The sequence below is a fragment of the Canis lupus genome, chromosome 13, assembly GCF_003254725.2.
Source record: "Canis lupus dingo isolate Sandy chromosome 13, ASM325472v2, whole genome shotgun sequence".
Taxonomy (NCBI): Eukaryota; Metazoa; Chordata; class Mammalia; order Carnivora; family Canidae; genus Canis; species Canis lupus.
This window is the reverse complement of record NC_064255.1, coordinates 55,793,717-55,811,700: the sequence shown is the minus strand read 5'-3', so window position 1 is coordinate 55,811,700 and position 17,984 is coordinate 55,793,717. Positions and strand designations below refer to the sequence as shown.

The 17,984-nt window shown below is 32.4% G+C and overlaps 1 protein-coding gene across 3 annotated transcripts in view; it reads left to right on the top strand.

Annotated features, from left to right (window-relative positions):
• Nucleotides 1-351: 351 nt before the first annotated feature.
• Nucleotides 352-17,984, top strand: part of TECRL (trans-2,3-enoyl-CoA reductase like) — a 112,583-nt gene continuing 94,950 nt past the window's right edge. For all 3 annotated transcript variants that reach the window (XM_025435660.3, XM_049092997.1, XM_025435659.3), the window contains exon 1: nt 352-849. In XM_025435660.3, coding sequence (XP_025291445.1) covers nt 616-849 — 234 coding nt within the window. In that variant the 5' untranslated portion in view covers nt 352-615. The remainder of the gene's footprint in view (nt 850-17,984) is intronic.

Genomic DNA, 17,984 nt, shown 5'->3' with positions numbered 1-17,984 from the left:
ATGTACCATGTTTAATATTTATATTTATTTACATTTATTATATATTATTTAATAATATTTACATTGATTTATATCTATATTTGAAACATGCACAAGTCTTTATCTTGACAGCATTTATAAAAATTTTCTTATGTAATAATACCCTAGGTGTTTTTAAATTTATCTCTAGGATAGCCCTAAACTGATTTTAAACACATTTAAATGGGAACCTGTGAATAATATGTGTGTTTGGAGATTAGTGTATACAGAATTCAGAGATAATAAAAATTCTTTCTACCCTTTCTCTCTCTCTCTCTTTTCTTTTTTTTTTTGCTTTGGAATTTCAGATACTTGTATACTTGTGGCCATATTAAGAAGCAGAGATAAAAGGAGAAAGCAAGAAATAATCGGAAGGCTGGTAAAGTAATCCTCTACGCTGCCACAATTTACAATAGCGTGTTATATATAGAAATAGATCAGTCATTGTTTTCAAGCCTGCTAAATAAAACTGAACTCTTGGAATGGCATGGCACTTGACCTTTCCCGGTTTCACCAGCAGTATTTAAACTGGTGCAAAGGCAATGCTCTTGCAAGTGTCTTCTGTTGACATGACAGATTCTCTTGCTGGTTCACACCATGTTCAGGAGGCACAAGTCCCTGGCTTCGGATCGCAGGAGAGAAGTATTTTCTCGAGGGGCTGCACGGTCCATGTTGAAGAATGACTTGAGAAACTTTCAGTGTTTGTCTCAACTTGTGCTCTCAGCGGGCCCTCTGAAAGCAATTCCAGTAGTTAAACATTCAAAAACTGTGCACTTTGAGATTGAAATACTTGATGCTCACACCAGAAAGCAGATATGCATTGTGGATAAGGTAAGTTCTATTTGCTCATTAAATTTTTCTTATCTGTCCCAAAGATTTTTTACTGTTCGATTTAATGATGACAAGTCTGTATCAAAATATATTCCATGCTTTTAATGTTAGGTTTATGAATGGTAGGATAGATAGTATGTATATGATTTCAGTGGAAGATACTGCATCTTTCATAGTTTAAATGGTAGCTAATAATTATTAGGTTCTGTTTTTCTTGCTAACAGTCACCATTGTCCAGGGGTAAAATTTCCTTTGCTCAACTTCTTAAGCCTACATCACAAAATTTCTCTAGGTTTTTCTCTCCATTCACTTCATTTCTTATTCAAATTATCATAGTTTTATAGTGTTCCTAGAAAATAGCAAGCAAAAGGCATTACATTTACTGAAGTAAATGCTATTTAGCATATATGGTAAAGTCTAATCATTTAAAGGTTATTTAGAGTTAATTATCTGAAAAAGGAACATTTCACTCTTTACAAAAACTTACTTATTTCAAATTTACAGTATTTAAGTTCCTAAAGAAAAGTCTTGCTTAATACATTACACTTTTATTTTCATATCACAGACGTTTCTCTCAGGCATGATAGGCACTTCCTGGGTTAGAAAATAAATAAATAAATAAATAAATAAATAAATAAATAAATAAATAAATAAATAACACATTGTGGATATACATATGTGAATACAGTATTTCAAACATTTTCAGTTTTTAAGTTTGAACAGTCACTAGTAATTTAATTTTTTGAGAAAGATTGATATTTTAAAGATGATGTATTTTCACTTATTTTGCTACAAAGACATTATAAAAAAGTTTTTGCTATTGTTCTTAAAATAAAATTCAACCACTGCTTTCCTTTAACTATACTTTAGCTATGTTTCCAGATAAAAGGGACAGAGACAAAATGTTTACTGCTTCTAATTGTAGATGATACATAATTTCTTACTTAATAATTCTAACACTGTACCAACCTATTAGTTGAGTAATATTAACTATTATTTACAGATAGAAATAAAAGATAAAGAACTTTTACAAGTTCACACAGGTCATAAGTGGAATGCAAGAGATTTAGAACTATTTCTATGCAATTCTAAATCATTCTTTTTCTGTTTCCACTAGTCATATATAAATGAGAAATATATATTACTAATAATAGAATTTTAACTTATTAATTTCATGCATGTTATAACTTACTTCTATTTCATATCTTAATAGAGTTTTTGTATTTTTTAATATCATACAGGAATAAGACAAAAAAAATCATCCAGAATTTGCTGACATTTGCATTATCTCACTCTTAAAAATTCAAAACTTATAAGAAAAATACAATTAAAGGAAATAAGGTACTGAATGGAGTGGATATTAAGCTGATCAAGGATTTCCATACACCAAGATTCTAGACTGCGACTGGTTTTTGCATCCTTTCTGATTTGATGCGAGATACAACTTAAAGTAACGAGAAATTGCTAATGGGCTGCTAATTATTTTCCTCCTACATTCAAATTTTTATATTGAAATTATCCTTGAAAGTAAAACATGGAGGTTTACATTTCCAGTTACTACTTAAATTGCAAAAAAAAAAAAAAAAAATTAAGCATGCAGAAAGCCAGCATTCTTTAGAGATAAGGATTTGGCTTAGGAATTTTGATTTAGAAATTTTGCTTACATTTGAATAGTCCTGGTTTAAAAAAAAAAAAAAAAAAAAGAATCCTGGTAATTGGATTCCCAGTGGCAAACCTTTGGGAAAACTCTGCTAGGCCAAGTAGGGGATTACTTCTGGATTCCACACTGGCCTTTATTGCACAATGAACACCATATGATGTACAACTTGCAACATAGAGGTGTTTGACTTGTCAGAAATGGATTTTGCTTTGCCTCATTTTAGTTTTGTCATTTGATTAATTATCTCAACAATGAAAGACATTTAAAAGAAAAAAAAAACTGAATTAATTTACATTTTTTTGCTCCATGACTCCTACAAGTTCGAATTTGTAAACATGAGAAAGATTGATTTTGTTTGTTGTTTGAGATACTGGTTTTCTTAGACAAAGTAACAGCTATATTGACAGTAAGGTCATGTGAAATGTCTTTCATTGTACTTGGCTCTACTCAGTATACTAAATAAGTGTTGCTTATGACTTAGTCCCTGTCTTTCAGTTAGTATTGTGTTACTTCTCCCCATCTTTATTCATTCACCTTATTGAGTCTGATAGCTTTAAATATTATCTATTGATAGCTTTAAATATTATCTATTGATGACTTATAAATATGTAACTACAGCTTCTCCTTTTCTCCTGAGCTGCAAATGCACTTGTCTAAATATGTAAACATCTATGTATTTACTTACCTATGTGTCTATCTATGTATCTATTTATATACTACCTATCCATCTATCTTGATGTTTACTAGGCATCTCAAGCCTACTATATCTAAAACTGAGCACTTGGTCTTACCCTCAAATTTTATCACAGAGTTTCCCAAGTCAATAAGTGGCAACTACATCCTTCAAATACCTCAAGCCAAACACTTAGAGGCATCGTAACTCATATCTTAATCTCACACCGCACATACAATCCATCTTCTCAGTGATATTTTCAAATATATCCAAACTGACATATTTTCACCACCTCTACTGCTTAGCACTCTTAAATCTTTCCTCTACTTCTGTTCTTAGCATCCTCAGTATATTCCTTATGCAGCCACCAGGACTAGCCTGCTAAACCGTGTCAGAGGATATCATTTCCTACATAAAGTTATTCGGTGTCTTCTTTAGTTCTGCTTAATTGTCACTTTTTCTTTGGGGGCTTTTGCTAACTACTTTTTTAAGACTGTAAAATCGACCAATATTCTCTGTTACCCTTTCCTGTTCTATTGCTTTACTACTACTAATTACCATCTAACTTACTGTTTATTTTCCCTTTTACCTTTTGTTTATAATTTGGCCTATCCCTGGTGTGCCAGCTTCAATCTGGGTTCTAGCGTTTTTGTTTTTTTTTTTCATTCCTATCTCTCCAACGTCCAGAACAGTAGTTGACACAATGAAAATGTTTAACAACAGCAACACCACCAAAAAAAGTGTTCCACCAATATGTACTGAATAAATGATACCTGTTCAAGAAATGTGGGATTTAACAATGCACTCATGGTTAGCAGTGATAGTTTTGAGATGAAGGAGGAGGATTTGAAAGTACTTTTTACTATTCTCTAAATCACATTATTATTGAAATAAATAGAAATATATTCACAGAACAAGACATTTGATCAAATGGTTTCACTAAATGCCGGAATTCTTCCTAGGTTGCTCCCAGCCGAGATGTGTAGGATTTAACTCTGTATTAGTGTATAATTTACTGACAGTCATGTTCTGATTATAAAAAGTGAAAAATTTTTCGTAAGACAGACAATGCAGAGGGGGGTATTTATTTAACTAATTTAGCTATATCCCATATGTGATTAAAATAATATGACTAATCAAGGGTGATAAGATGAAGAGCTGATTTAAAATGTAAATATCATTCTTGTTTTGATTGGAACATAAAACATGTATGGAAAGCAATTTTTAAAACTTTAACAATGAGTTATTTTCAGTTGCTCACTATCTTTGTCTCACTTCTATTTTGTAAAATGTCAGAAGCTTATCTAGTGATATATTGATGATTCAAGAGCACAGCAAGAACTCGAAAAGCTAGGATTGATAAATGTTTCTAATATCTTCCCATTCTTTTTTCTTTAATCTTTTCTCCAAGGAACTTGACCTTAAGAGCCCTCTCTCTCCTATTATTTTATTTGCTCTATGTCAAAACTCTAAAAAGCATTTTAAAGACTACTTAGAGGAATGCACTTGTGATGAGCACTGGGTGATGCATGGAATTGTTGAATCACTATATTGTATACCTGAAACTAATCAAACACTGTGTGTTAAAAAAAAAAAGGCTACTTATAAATAAAAGAAACCACTCAGTAATTCTCCAATCCTTCTAATGGTAAAATATCAGTTTTTAAAATAGGAGAGAGAATTATAAGCTAGTCAGACTGAATTAAAAATGTGCTTTTAATACTTGAGTTAAAAATTTTGAGAATTCTTAATTTCTAATATTGTCACTTTTAATATTTTACCTTGGGTGGCATGCAACTAAGCATATATATGCCTCAATTTGTTCATTTGTAAAATGAGAATGGCATCTGCCTTAAAATATCCTCATGGAAGTTTTCAGTATTTCATGTGTATACAATGACAGTATCTCATTTTTCTTCCATTCCTCTCCTTCCCCCTCCTTCTCCTCTTTTTTTTTCTTCTTCCCCTTCTCCTTCTCTATCATTCACCTTTTTCTCCCATCCCTGTCCACTTTCTCCTTCCTTCTACTTCCGTCCTCTTCCTCCTATTTCTCATTGTGAGCATGATATAATTGAAGCTTATGAGCTTTGAATTCACATAGAAAGAATTTTAATATGAATCTGCTTGCTTTTAGTTTCTCTTTAGATGTAATCCAGTATCTCTGCACTTTATTATCATTTTCTGTAAAAAAAAAAGACTAGAGTATTATTACTCATTCATTTATAAAGGAAGAACAGTGGCACAGAGACTTAAAATGAAGGACTTATTGTATATTAGAATCAAGCTTTGAACTGATCAATATATGTCCTGGTCTTTGCTCTTAACTACTATACACTACCACTTGACACATACTAATAGCTTCCATTAGTTCAAATTCTCACGTTCTCTTTAATTTCATAATTGGGACAAGGCATCCAACTTCTGATACAAACAATGTGTTTCAGAACAGAGATGCTATTTCCTTTTTTCTTGCATCTTCCATCACCATCTTCTTTTCTTTTTTTTTTTTCAACATTTCAAGCTTTTATTTAAATTTATTTAGTTAACACTTAGTGTAATATTAGTTTCAGGAGTAGAATTTGTGATTCATCACTTACATATAACACCCAGAGCTCATTACAAGTGCCTTCCTTAATATCCATCACCCATTTTGCCCATCCCTCATCAATCTCCTCTCCAGCAATCCTCAGTTTGTTCTCTACAGTTAAGAGTCTCATTTATGTTTTGCCCCCCTCTTTTTTTTTTATTTTTTCTTTCCCCTATCTTCATCTGTTTTATTAAAGGGGCTATTTTTTAAGGATATCTACCTCCCTTTCATTTGATATAAAAAAAGTTCCAAAACATTTTTTCTATTTTTTATATACAGACATAAGATAGCATATTCAAACCTAGAAATTAAAAATATCTTTGAAGTATTTTTAATAATAAATTAAGCAACAAATTTGTTCAAAATGTTTATATCATTAAAAATTATAAAATTGAGATGAGCAATTCCTCCCCCAAAGCGGTAATTAATATAATCATTTTTATGAGCCTAGAGGAGCCTCAATGCCCACTCCTTTTTTTGGATATACTTGGGAATTCCATAATACAGCATGCAATTCTAATTTCAAAAGAATCAGTGTACTTTGGTCTTAATATATTTTAGTATCATCTGCCCTGACTTAGATTTCCCTCAGCAAATTGGACTTGCTATATTTAACAAATAGATAATGCCATGGGAGGCAATGTGATGCAGTAGTTTATGCATAGAAGTCAGGCATTTGTGTCTGCATTTGAGTTTTGCAAATTATTAATGATTTATCATCTTAACATGTTACTTAACTACTCAGATTTTTGCTTTTCCAGGTAGGGTAAATATCAAATCAAAGTGCACTAAATATCTATCTTTCAGGAGTAGAGTTTTTATGTTAGTGTAAATGTGAAAAATATAGCACCTTGTCCACCACATGATTGGTTTTCTGTAAATGAATGCTGTATTTTAGATAGTGGCAGTATATCAGTAATATTATTATTCCACTGATGTGGAAAAATAATTAATACTTTTCTAACTGTCAGATTTTAGTCATTTTTTATGACAGTCCTTATGGTTCCTTTCTGAAAAGGTTAAGAAGCTTTAGAATTTGAAAGTATGGTCACAGAGACCATCTTTGTATTATCAGTTTCTGGCATCCTATATCCAACTCATACTCCAGGTGATATGCACTGGGTACTTATCCATGATATACCATGAATGATACCAATGGATATAAAAGCATTGCACATCAACATATAGTAGAGGAAAATGAGTATACTCTAGAAAACTATTCATGAATAACATTTACAAAACAAGTATAAACTATTATGTGTATTCTATTAAATTATGTCCGGAGTCACCTGAACAAATACCATCTTCTAGTAGAGATTTCCATGAGGAAATGTCTATGGCCCATTGCCTTGAATTAAATAGAATGTTGCTAACAAATTCAAATCTACAAACGTAATAATAATATAAAAATGTTCACATCATTTAAATATAATTTAATTTATTAAATTTAAATATATTAAATATATATATAATTTATTAAATTTAAATATATTAAATATATTAAAAACATAAAATGAAGGAAGGTTTAACAAAGTTTTCACACTGTATTAAAAATATTGAAGTTAATTTTTTCTTCTTTCTGTTTGTGTGTATTACCCATATTTGGGGAGTAAGTAAAAATAAAAACAGTTTAAATCAAATATAAATCATTGGGCACATCTTTAGGACACACTTGAACCTTAAAGTAATAAGCACATACCCATATATTTCTAACAATCTTTATTGGACAACACAGTTTCTGTAACAAAACAAAATAATTATGTAATAAATATACTGTAGTTTCTATCAAATGTGGTTACAATCTACATGGGTTAGACAAGATGTATATAACTGAGTACAACAAAATATAATGTGGTATTATAGGTCAAAGGAATATGATATTCCATTACCATTTTATTTCAGTTAGGTTTAATTTAACAGGGATTTTGCTGTTTGAACTTGTGATGAATCAAGGCAATCTTCTTTTCATAAACCTATTATGAATCTGTCAAATGAACACATGTTAAGTGAAACGCAGGGTGCCAGATGGTGAGCCAAGGTTCTACAACAGATCACAAGAGAAATGAAGATAGAGAAGTTTATTAATAATTCACAGGTTCTGGAGGAAGTATCCAGCAGGCTTCAGAGAGCTCCAGTGGGAGGTGAGAGAAGACGGGGTACAGATATAGATAGACAGGACCTGGGGCACATGCCTTTATTAGGGTTTGTGATTGGAGCACTAGGGGTTCCTGCATTAAGGCTCAGTTAGTCAATCCAAACCAAAAGAGGAGGTTTTGGTAAGCCCCAAGGAAGTCTTATCCTAGGGGCACATAAAGAAAAGTTGTCGGGAAACAGGGAGATTGTTGGTCCCAAGGGCTGTTGAAAAAGTCATATCGGAATGTACATTTACTTGTGACTCTGAGGGCTGCTATCTTGGGCATGTTCTTGTCAGAGGTCTCGTGTCAGGTGGAGGTCACTGCAGGCTGCTTGGTCAAACAAAGCAGATGCCAAAGCAGCAATAGCTTAGTCCAGCTAAACTCTTGACAAAATCTGATGAGCAGAGTGTAGAAGTTATCAGGAAGTTCATGATGGAGGAATTCTTAGTTCTTTCATGATCTAACAGTTCAAACAAAAAAGGATTAAAGCCTGCACTTACATACATATTTCAGGGACATAGTTTTGTTTTGGTATTTTTATGTTTTCTTTGATTCTTGTTTTTAAAGAAATTAAAAAAATTATATTTTAGGCGTGTAGCTTGTCCAGATTAACATTATACTGCTACTTTTGGGTAGCCTGATAAAGAACTATCAAAATCATTACTGAACATGTTGCTGTGATCCTAACATTACTTAAATGCAACATACTTTTTTTTAATTGTTCCTTTTATAGACCTTTAGTGCTCGAAATGTTCTAGTAACAACTTTCTTTCCTGTACTATAACTCATAACATTAGTATTTAACCAATAAGGAGTAATTTAAGGCAATATTAAGAAATAAACATTCCATTTTTTTTTATCTCAAGACTTCAGGGCAAGAGGTCTGAAGGTACAAGATCGCAGAAAGTGGAAACTAATGTTGATATCATTTAAACCTTTTAATATCCTCACATTACATGTCTGTGCTTCTTAACAACATAGACTATAGCAGTGAAAAAATTTATATTTTTGTTAGAATTTGTGTAATGATAGAATCTAAGTTCCATGTGGTCCCAAATCATACATAAATGTGAGTGATCTTAGATTTATGTATGCTTACGTTGCATTTTACCATTTGCTGTGAAAACTGTGGTATTTGCATGGCTACATGATAAGATCTCCAAGGTTTGGGGCCAATCATTGTTTAAAGGTGATAGTATCCTTAAAAGTGTGTTCAATTGATCAAGTTCCTATAAGAGTATCTCACAAGAGCAGAACCCTAGAACATCACCTTTCTCTTCCCTTCCTCCCTCCTTCCTTATTTCCTTCCTTCTTGTTTTTCTTTCTTTTTTTCACATACATTGGAGAATACCCATCTTCCACTGTAACAGACCCTGGGAACACCAGCATGAAAATCAAACCAAACCCCCCAAAATATGTTCTGTCCTTTTCAGACATTCTCTGTATTTTGATGGATAATCACACGTAAATAGTCCAACAGAAGATAATGTGCCATGAGTCAAAATAGAGGCATGAGCAAGATGCTGAGTCCAAGTGGATGATTTTCCTTTTTACTGCAGAAATTGAGAGAGGCTTTAGAAACTTCCTCCAGTTATAAACAGTCCCAGCACACTGACGGATCATCCAGAGGATTTCTCTTTAACAGTAAAGGGCAATATCCTAAAGTAGAAATTATCTCCTCTAAATGCTTTATATCCTCAGCTTTTCAGGCTTTAACTGAAGGCAGAGATACCTCTGGAGAATTTAGGAAGCAAGGCCAAGATGAATTCTCTACCCACTTAAGAGTTTCAAATGTGCAAACTTTTTGGGCTCTGTAACATTAGTATGTTATATTTTATTAGTGGATTTTTAAACTGACAGTCATCAAATAATTTTCAATCCCTATTGATCTACTGGGATTCAACTAAGTAACCCGAGCCCACCAGTCTGTCACCACATGAAGCCTATGAATGTCACACTCATTTATTTTCCTATGAGAAGTTAGTTCTCTTTTTAGAGAGATGTATTGTGAACTGCCTACTACCTCAACAAATTGGATATTTTATTTGAGAATTGATCTTACTCTTAAGAATGCTGTACCTCTGCCTTCTTATAAACTCATCATTTTAATATCATTTTGTGAAAAGTGTGTATTAATTATCACTTGTCTTTTTTTCTTATTGCAGTTTAAATTTCCTTATTACACATTTTCACTGCCTCCAAAATAAACGTTTAATATTACTTCATATTTAGGCATTTCTGACTTTTCAATTATTGGTTATTTGATTTCTTAAAAATAAAAATGTAATATAATTGTGATTTATTTTAGCAAAACATTTGTTGAATGGCTACATAACTGAGTCCTTCATTTGTCAATACTGGTCTGTGTGCCATTGAATATGTATTTATTATCTATTTCTCATTACCTTCATTTAATAAGATCCATTCATAATCTGAATTTAATTTAATAAGGACTTTAATAGAGAATCTTGAGACATTCAGAAGATATGCTACTTCTCCTCACAGGAAAATTTCAAAGAGCTTTCGCACTAAAATTCCTGAGTAACTACTTTTGCCGTAAGAGATATTTTGTGTGGAATCCTTTTAACTCAACGTTATAAGAAGAACATAAACAGCAAGAACAACCACAAACCCTGAGCTGTTGATTGCTAAAATAAAATCTGCTTCATTTCAAATGGGAAGGAAAAAAATTCAATGTTCTATAACTATAAAAAATAGATTCAGAAATGTACTGATTTGCTTTTACTTTTAATCAGCATTTCTGGCATTCCATACCTATAATGTCTCCTTTTTTAAAAGAATTTTTTTAAAATTTCAGTTTAGTTAACATATACTGTATTAGTTTCAGGGGAACATAATGTCTTCTTAGACTAACTTTGTTAATAATAGAATTCTTCTAACTTAAATTAATGGTCCATATATGTCATGATTTAAATATGTAAGTACAATTTCAATAAAATACTTAATTTTCAAGCTATTTCTTCTTGGGGATCTACTGTCATATAAGAGAAAAAAATCTGGATTTTCAGCTTAGCTTTACTTCTGTACACAATAACACCATATCCCCTCTGCCAGATTATATCTCTTCTCAATACTCATGTCATCCAACACCACATCCATCCTAAAAGAAGGGACCAACCTCTGGAGTACTATAATACATAATGCATGTGTGATGGAATGAGCTTTTTTTTTTTTTTTTTTTTTTTTTTTTTTTTTGTCAGATAGGCCCCTGTTCTTGGCTCATGATTATTCATTTGGGAGGTTGAAGACACCAACATTCAGCAAGTGATTACAAGATAATCAACATATCTCCATCAGTGGAGAATCCATGGAGCTAATTCTTTAATGAGCTGAAAACTTAGTTTATCAATCTGCTTTAACGCTCTAGAATTTCTCCCTGTCTGTACTACATTCAATCAGCAAATCCTTTTATTCTATACACAATATATCTCCTCACTGAACTTTACCATCCTATTTCAAATCCTTATCACTTCTAATGTAAAGCTTGGTCTACGTGGGTCTTCACTAACCACCCACTGTGTATGTAGCAAAATAGTAAATATACTATACTTCAGATCAGCTGTATTTATAGCCCATACATGTTCCACAGTATCACCAAGTATCAATAGAAATTGGAATTTGTTATTATTGTTGAAATCATTTATTTTTGCACTATCATTTTAATTGTTACTGAGAGACTGTTTATCTTACAGGAGTCAGATTGATTCTTTTAAAACTTGAGTTATATCATGTCACTGCTCTGATGATAACCCTCCAACAGGTACATATACAACTCAGAAGAAAATCCAAATTACTCTCCCATATTCTAGAAGGTTACTCATTACATACCACCCTTGTCTCTTTGGTCATGTCTTTGACCATGCTGTGGTTACTCACTCTGCTCCAGTCATATGGGCCTGTTTGCTATTTTTCAAGTACTCTGGATGTGATGATCCGTCAGGGTCTCTGTCCTTGATTTACCTCTATCTGGAAGAATCTTCTTCAAGCAGATACATATCTGGCTTTCTATCTAGGCTTTTGCTTATATATCTTTTACTTTCAGAATCCTATTTCTTCTTCCCATCATTCTGATCTCTTATCTCCTTTATGTTTTCTTCTTAGAACTTATCATACTCAGATATATTACATATGCATTTCTTTATTCTCTGTCTCGTTTCTTAAATATTAGATATAATTGAATATTAGTTCAATGTGTGCCATTGTGTCATAGTTAGAAAGTGCTTTCAGGTATAGGACTGAAAGTATATATAACCCAGTTTGCTTCTTACTGGCTATGTGACAGCACACAGATCTCAAAATCTAAGTGCATCAGTATCTGCTCTGTTAACTGGGGAAAATAGTACCTAACTCTTGATTGTTACAAGTTCACATGATTAACTGTTTAGAAAAGTACCTGGTACACATAAGACACTATGTAAGTGCTGATTGTTATTTTAAAATAGAATGAGAGAGAGAGAGAGATAGAGTTTTTCCACTTTGATATAGAAAAGTTACTTGAGCATAGTTGGTGCTCAATATTATTTTTTTATTTTAAATATTTTATTTATTTATTCATGAGAGACACAGATTGAGAGAGAGAGAGAGAGAGAGAGGCAGAGACACAGGCAGAGGGAGAAGCAGGCTCCATGCAGGGAACCCAAGGTGGGACTCAATCCTGGGTCCCCAGGATCAAGCCCTGGGCAGAAGGTGGTGCTAAACTGCTGAGCCACCCAGGCTGCCCTCAGTTAATATTCTTGAATGAAACAAAACAAACCCCACACATACATGTACCATATCATATTTGTTGTTAGTTTGAATCCTTTATTGCATTTTGTATTTTATCTTAATGAAAGATAAATTTGTATATTCGATAATGATTGATTTTTTAATTAACAATAATAAATATCTAAAATATAATTCTTGGAATAAATATTAATGAATAGTAAGACACGACATTGAACAGTTTCTCAAGTGTGTGTGTGTGTGTGTTTAACCATATTAGTCAATTTACTGGTTGTGTAACTTCAGGAAGACATTCATATTTCATGACCATAATTTCTTCATCTTTTAACAAGTCTCACTGTCATTTACCTCATAAGGTTGCTTATGATGATCAAGTGCCTATCTGGATAGGCCATAAAGCAGTACTTACAATGATAAATAGTCAATATATTTTCCTCCATCCTCTACCTTCACCTTTTCCACCCTCTCCACTATATGGTGCACCATGGTGAAGAATAAGTTTTGAACCTGGCTATTCGCATTCAAAGTCCATTCTTGTTGCTCATTAGCTGTGTCATCCAGATAAATTACTTAATCACTCTGAGGCAGTTTCCTTGTATGTAAAATGAAGATAATAATGTTATATCTAAAGTCATAAAGATGGTGTGTGAATTAAATTACTTAATAAAGGGAAAGGTCTTGGAATTGTGCCAGACTCATCAAGCATTCAGTGATGTACTTATGAGTGCTAGCAGTATTCTTAATGGTTTTCAATGCTATTTCTCCATTATATATTAATTTAAAACAAAAATGAGATAAGTAATTTAATTACAACATAATACTAGATAGCAAACACTTCAGTGATGAAACCTGGTAATCTATATCAAAATAATGGATGATAGAAGAGCAAATAGTATATATCAAGCATTTGAAAGTGATCAACGTTCTAGGTTTCAATAACATTCAGTTTCTTTAAGGTCCATAGTAGCTGTTTAGGACAGTTAATGTCCAGAAGAGAAGTGATAGAACTCCTTACCTGGATCATGCTTTTTATCCCAGTTTCCTGGTGCATATAATGGTAACATTTTGTTTATACTTAAAATTGTCTTCATTGGAATTATAAAGTACATGGTTGCCTTTTCTACAGTTAAGCCTGTGAGAAAAGTGCACTCTAGAAGCCTATGTCCTGCTAAACTACTTTTGTAAGAAATTGATAAAAGTTATTGTTAAAGAAATTCTAGCTGTACAACAATGGGGAAAATGTTGCTGTTATGCCTCATAGTTGTCACTTTTGTACCATGAGGAACAGTGGCTAAGAGCCTGCCATATTCAGTGAAAAATAAATTTTGATTATTTGCAGTCATGATTTTATGGACACTATACCCAGCATGACATGTTTATGATAGAGGCAATTTTATAATTGATGTAAAAAAATAGTAGATCTTTATGGAATTACCGAATCACTATATTGAAGCTAATGTAGCACTGTATGTTAATATAGTTAATATAGCACTGTAAGTTGACTACCTGGAATTAGAATAAAAAACAACAAGAAGGAAATAATAAAAAATAAACTGGAGAAAGCAAATAGTTGATTTTATATTTATTTAACATTTGATGATCTGACTATTCTTATTTCTGTCATATGCCTAAGAAACTAATGTTTTGGTCAAGGATAGAAATCATACACCTTATGTGAAGGAGGGAAACTGAATTATTTTTCATATCCTATCCCCTCCCCACACACGCTAACGGAACCAGTATTTTCCAAAAATAATGTTTGAAATACATAATATATAACCTATCTATATATCTATATCTATCCATCAAGAGGATAGATACATAAATGGGGACATGGTGTGTGTATTTTGAAATGTAAGGTATAGAAAACCAAATATTTGATGATCAGAAGGATAAACTCTGGCAAACATTAGTGCTGTTTATTAACAATTTTTGGTGGATTCTCACACAGAAAACTGGTAAAATTGATCTTGCCTACTTCTTCGAAGTAACTTGTTTTGTGCTGTGAAATGAGGATGAGAAGCATGCATTTATTTCCTGAGGGAAGCTTTCAGAACCTAATCTAATTTCACCTCCTTTTCTTTTTTAACTTCTGCCTTGGAAATAAGCAGTGTTCCATATGATTTCTGCTTCATCAGTGTAGATCCTAGAGTGAGGAAAATGCACAGTAGATCCATCAGCTAGTCTGTGATATACATGTAGTATGTGTGAAAAATAAGCATGTGTTTTTTTGAATCATTTTTTGTGGTGCAACCTATTTTGAGAAGTACACTCAATGAAACATGAATTAAAATGATTAAATCATTTTAGAGAGATAATTTGAATATAAAAATCATTTCATGATTTTGCCAGTTCATTATTAAAGATCCTCCTATCATTAGAAAAACTTACAACAAAGAGAAAGGGAGAGAGAAGTTTTATATATAATTGTCATTTTTATTTTCTTCCACTTAAAGCTGTAATTCAGGACTACATCAAACTTAAAAAAAAAAAAAATCTGCTTAGCAAAGGAAATCATCCACAAATGAAAAAACAACTTATAGAATGGGAGAAAATATATGCAAACCAGATATCTAATAAGAGGTTTATTTAAAGAATATAAAAGGAACTCATACCACTTGAAGCAAAAGAACAAATAACTCAATTTAAAAATGAGCAAAGGAGTTAAAATAGTATTTTTTTCAAAGAAAACATACATGTGGTCAATGGACATGAAAAAAGTTCATTGTCACTAATTATCAGGAAAATGCAAATTAAAACCACAATGAGATATCACCTTGGAACTGTTATGATCGCTATTTTTAAAAAGAGAACAGATACCAGGTGTTGGCAGGATGTGGAGTAAAAAGAACCTTGTACACTGTTGGTCAGAGTGTAAATCAGTACAGCCTTTGTGAAGAGAGTATGGTGGTTCCACAAGGAATTAAAAATAGAATTATCATAGGGCAGCCCGGATGGCCCAGCGGTTTGGCACCGCCTTCAGTCTGGGGTATGATCCTGGGGACCTGGGATCGAGTCCCAGGTCGGGCTCCCTTCATGGAGCCTGCTTCTCCCTCTGCCTGTGTCTCTGCCTTTCTCTCTCTCTCAGTCTCTCTCTCTCTCTGTGTCTGTCATGAATAAATAAATAAAATTATTAAAAAAATAGAATTATCATAAAACAATAGGGATGTCTGGGTGGCTCCCTCAGTTAAGTGCCTTACTCTTGATTTTAGCTCAGGTCATGATCTCAGGGTTCTGAGACTGAGCCCCACCTCAGACTAGGTGGGTGAAGACTGCTTAAGATCCTCTCTCTCCCTCTTTGTCTGTCCCTCCCCACCTACTGTTGTGCTCTCTCTCTCAAAAAATTTAAATAAATAAATAAATAATAAATAAATAAATAAATAAAAAACTATCATATATGATCATTCATCCAGTTTTGAGATATATATCCAAAAGAAGTAAACTCATTATCTCAAAGAGATATCTGCACTGCCATGTTTATTGCAGCATTGTTTACGGAAGCCAAAGTATGGAAACTGTCTAAGTGTCTATCAACAGTTAAATAAAGGTGTTGGGTGTATGTTTGCATAACGTGAAATACTAATCAGCAGCCAGGAAGAAAAGATTTTGTGATTTACAGTAACGTATAAAGCTGGAGGGCATTATGCTAAATTAAATAACTCAGAGTGGGAAAGACAAATACTACATGATATCACTTATATATGGAATTAAAAAAAAATTAACTCCTAGAAACAGAGAGTAGAAAAGTGGTTGTCAGGGGCTAGTGGGTGGGGGAAATAAGGAGAGGTTGGTAAAATGATACAAAATTTCAGTTAAAAGATGAATAAAATCAGAGAATCTACTGTATAACCTGATGACTTTAGCTAATAACACTATTGTATGATTGGAATTCGCTAGGAGAGTAGAACTTCAATGTCCTCACCATAAACAAACGAACGAAAAAGTGAGATGATAGATGGGTTAACTAACTCAATGGGGAGAAATGCTTTAACCTTGTAAATCTATTTATATCAAATACTCACATGGCACATTTTAAGTATCTTACCATTTAATTTGTCAATTATACCTCAGTAAAGCTGAAAATTATATAATAAAAATATTTTAGTGATGGTCTGAAGATTTCTTATTAGTAAAATAATATTTCATTACTCAAAGAACTTTTTATCCATTCTGAGTAAAATATATGCAGTATATGCAAGTCCATATTCTATTTGGTAATGTAAAACCTCCTAATGGAAATTCTTAAAGGAATATATATATTTTTTATTTTCCTGAATTAATCAATCTTAAAATATGATTGTCCAGGCTACTACTCTTCCTTGGGTCTCAAAAACCAGGAACAAAAAGCTCATGCCAGTTAACAAAACTGCACTAGATGTTTTGTATATGTGTGTGTATTTTTGCGCCTATCTATTCATTTCTATTCAATTCATCTTTTATTCTGTTTTTTCTGTGTCTTTACTGTTGGACACATTTCTTTTCTAACCAAAGTTTACTGACAATTTTTTGGTTTGTGCATTGCAATTACTGTCAAATGAATTTCAAAGAGTTTGTTGTTTTTCCTTATCCCTTAATTTTCATTTCTTTAAGCAGGATAAGCAGTATTCTGTAGACATCTGTTCATTTCAAGGAGTTTCTGAGAAAGTAGCTAAAAATTTAGTTCTAAAAAGTAGCAATAGTACAAAGAGTTCTTTTGTGGAATTTTGCAGTATCTTCATAGGGGACAAATTCAAGCAAATCCTAGATTTCACTTGAATGTGAAAAGCTTTTTCTAAGTCTATTGATTTAAATCGTTGGATACAGTAATGACCCCAAACTGAATGATGATCAGTTGAAATTAGGAGTACATTTTTGATTCAACTAACAAACACCATTTACCTTTTCTATTTAACATTTTAAGATTAATTTCCTCTAATGAGAAAGAAACATTAATGAAGAGAATTTCAAGATTTCAGATGTTAGAATACTTATGTCTCCCATCTGCACAATTAATTGTGATTTATAAAAGTGAATACATTATTGTGATGATAGTTTGTCCTTTTTAAGAGGTATTAAAACTGGCTAAAAAGTAGACATTATTATGAATAAACTTCCTGATGAAGCTACAGAGACATCTATTTTAGTAATCAGAAAGTCTTACATACTCTTTTAATTATCATCTTTTCCTCTCTTTGTGCTCTAAGTACAACTGAGGAACTGGAGGAGTTGATCAAGCATAGTCTTGTGACTAATTGAGCAATGCCATCTGAATCATTTAAGAGTTAATTATTTTTTTTTCTTCTGTATTTAACAAAAATTGCTCCAGATAGGGCAGTTCTCAAAGATTTATTCAAAATC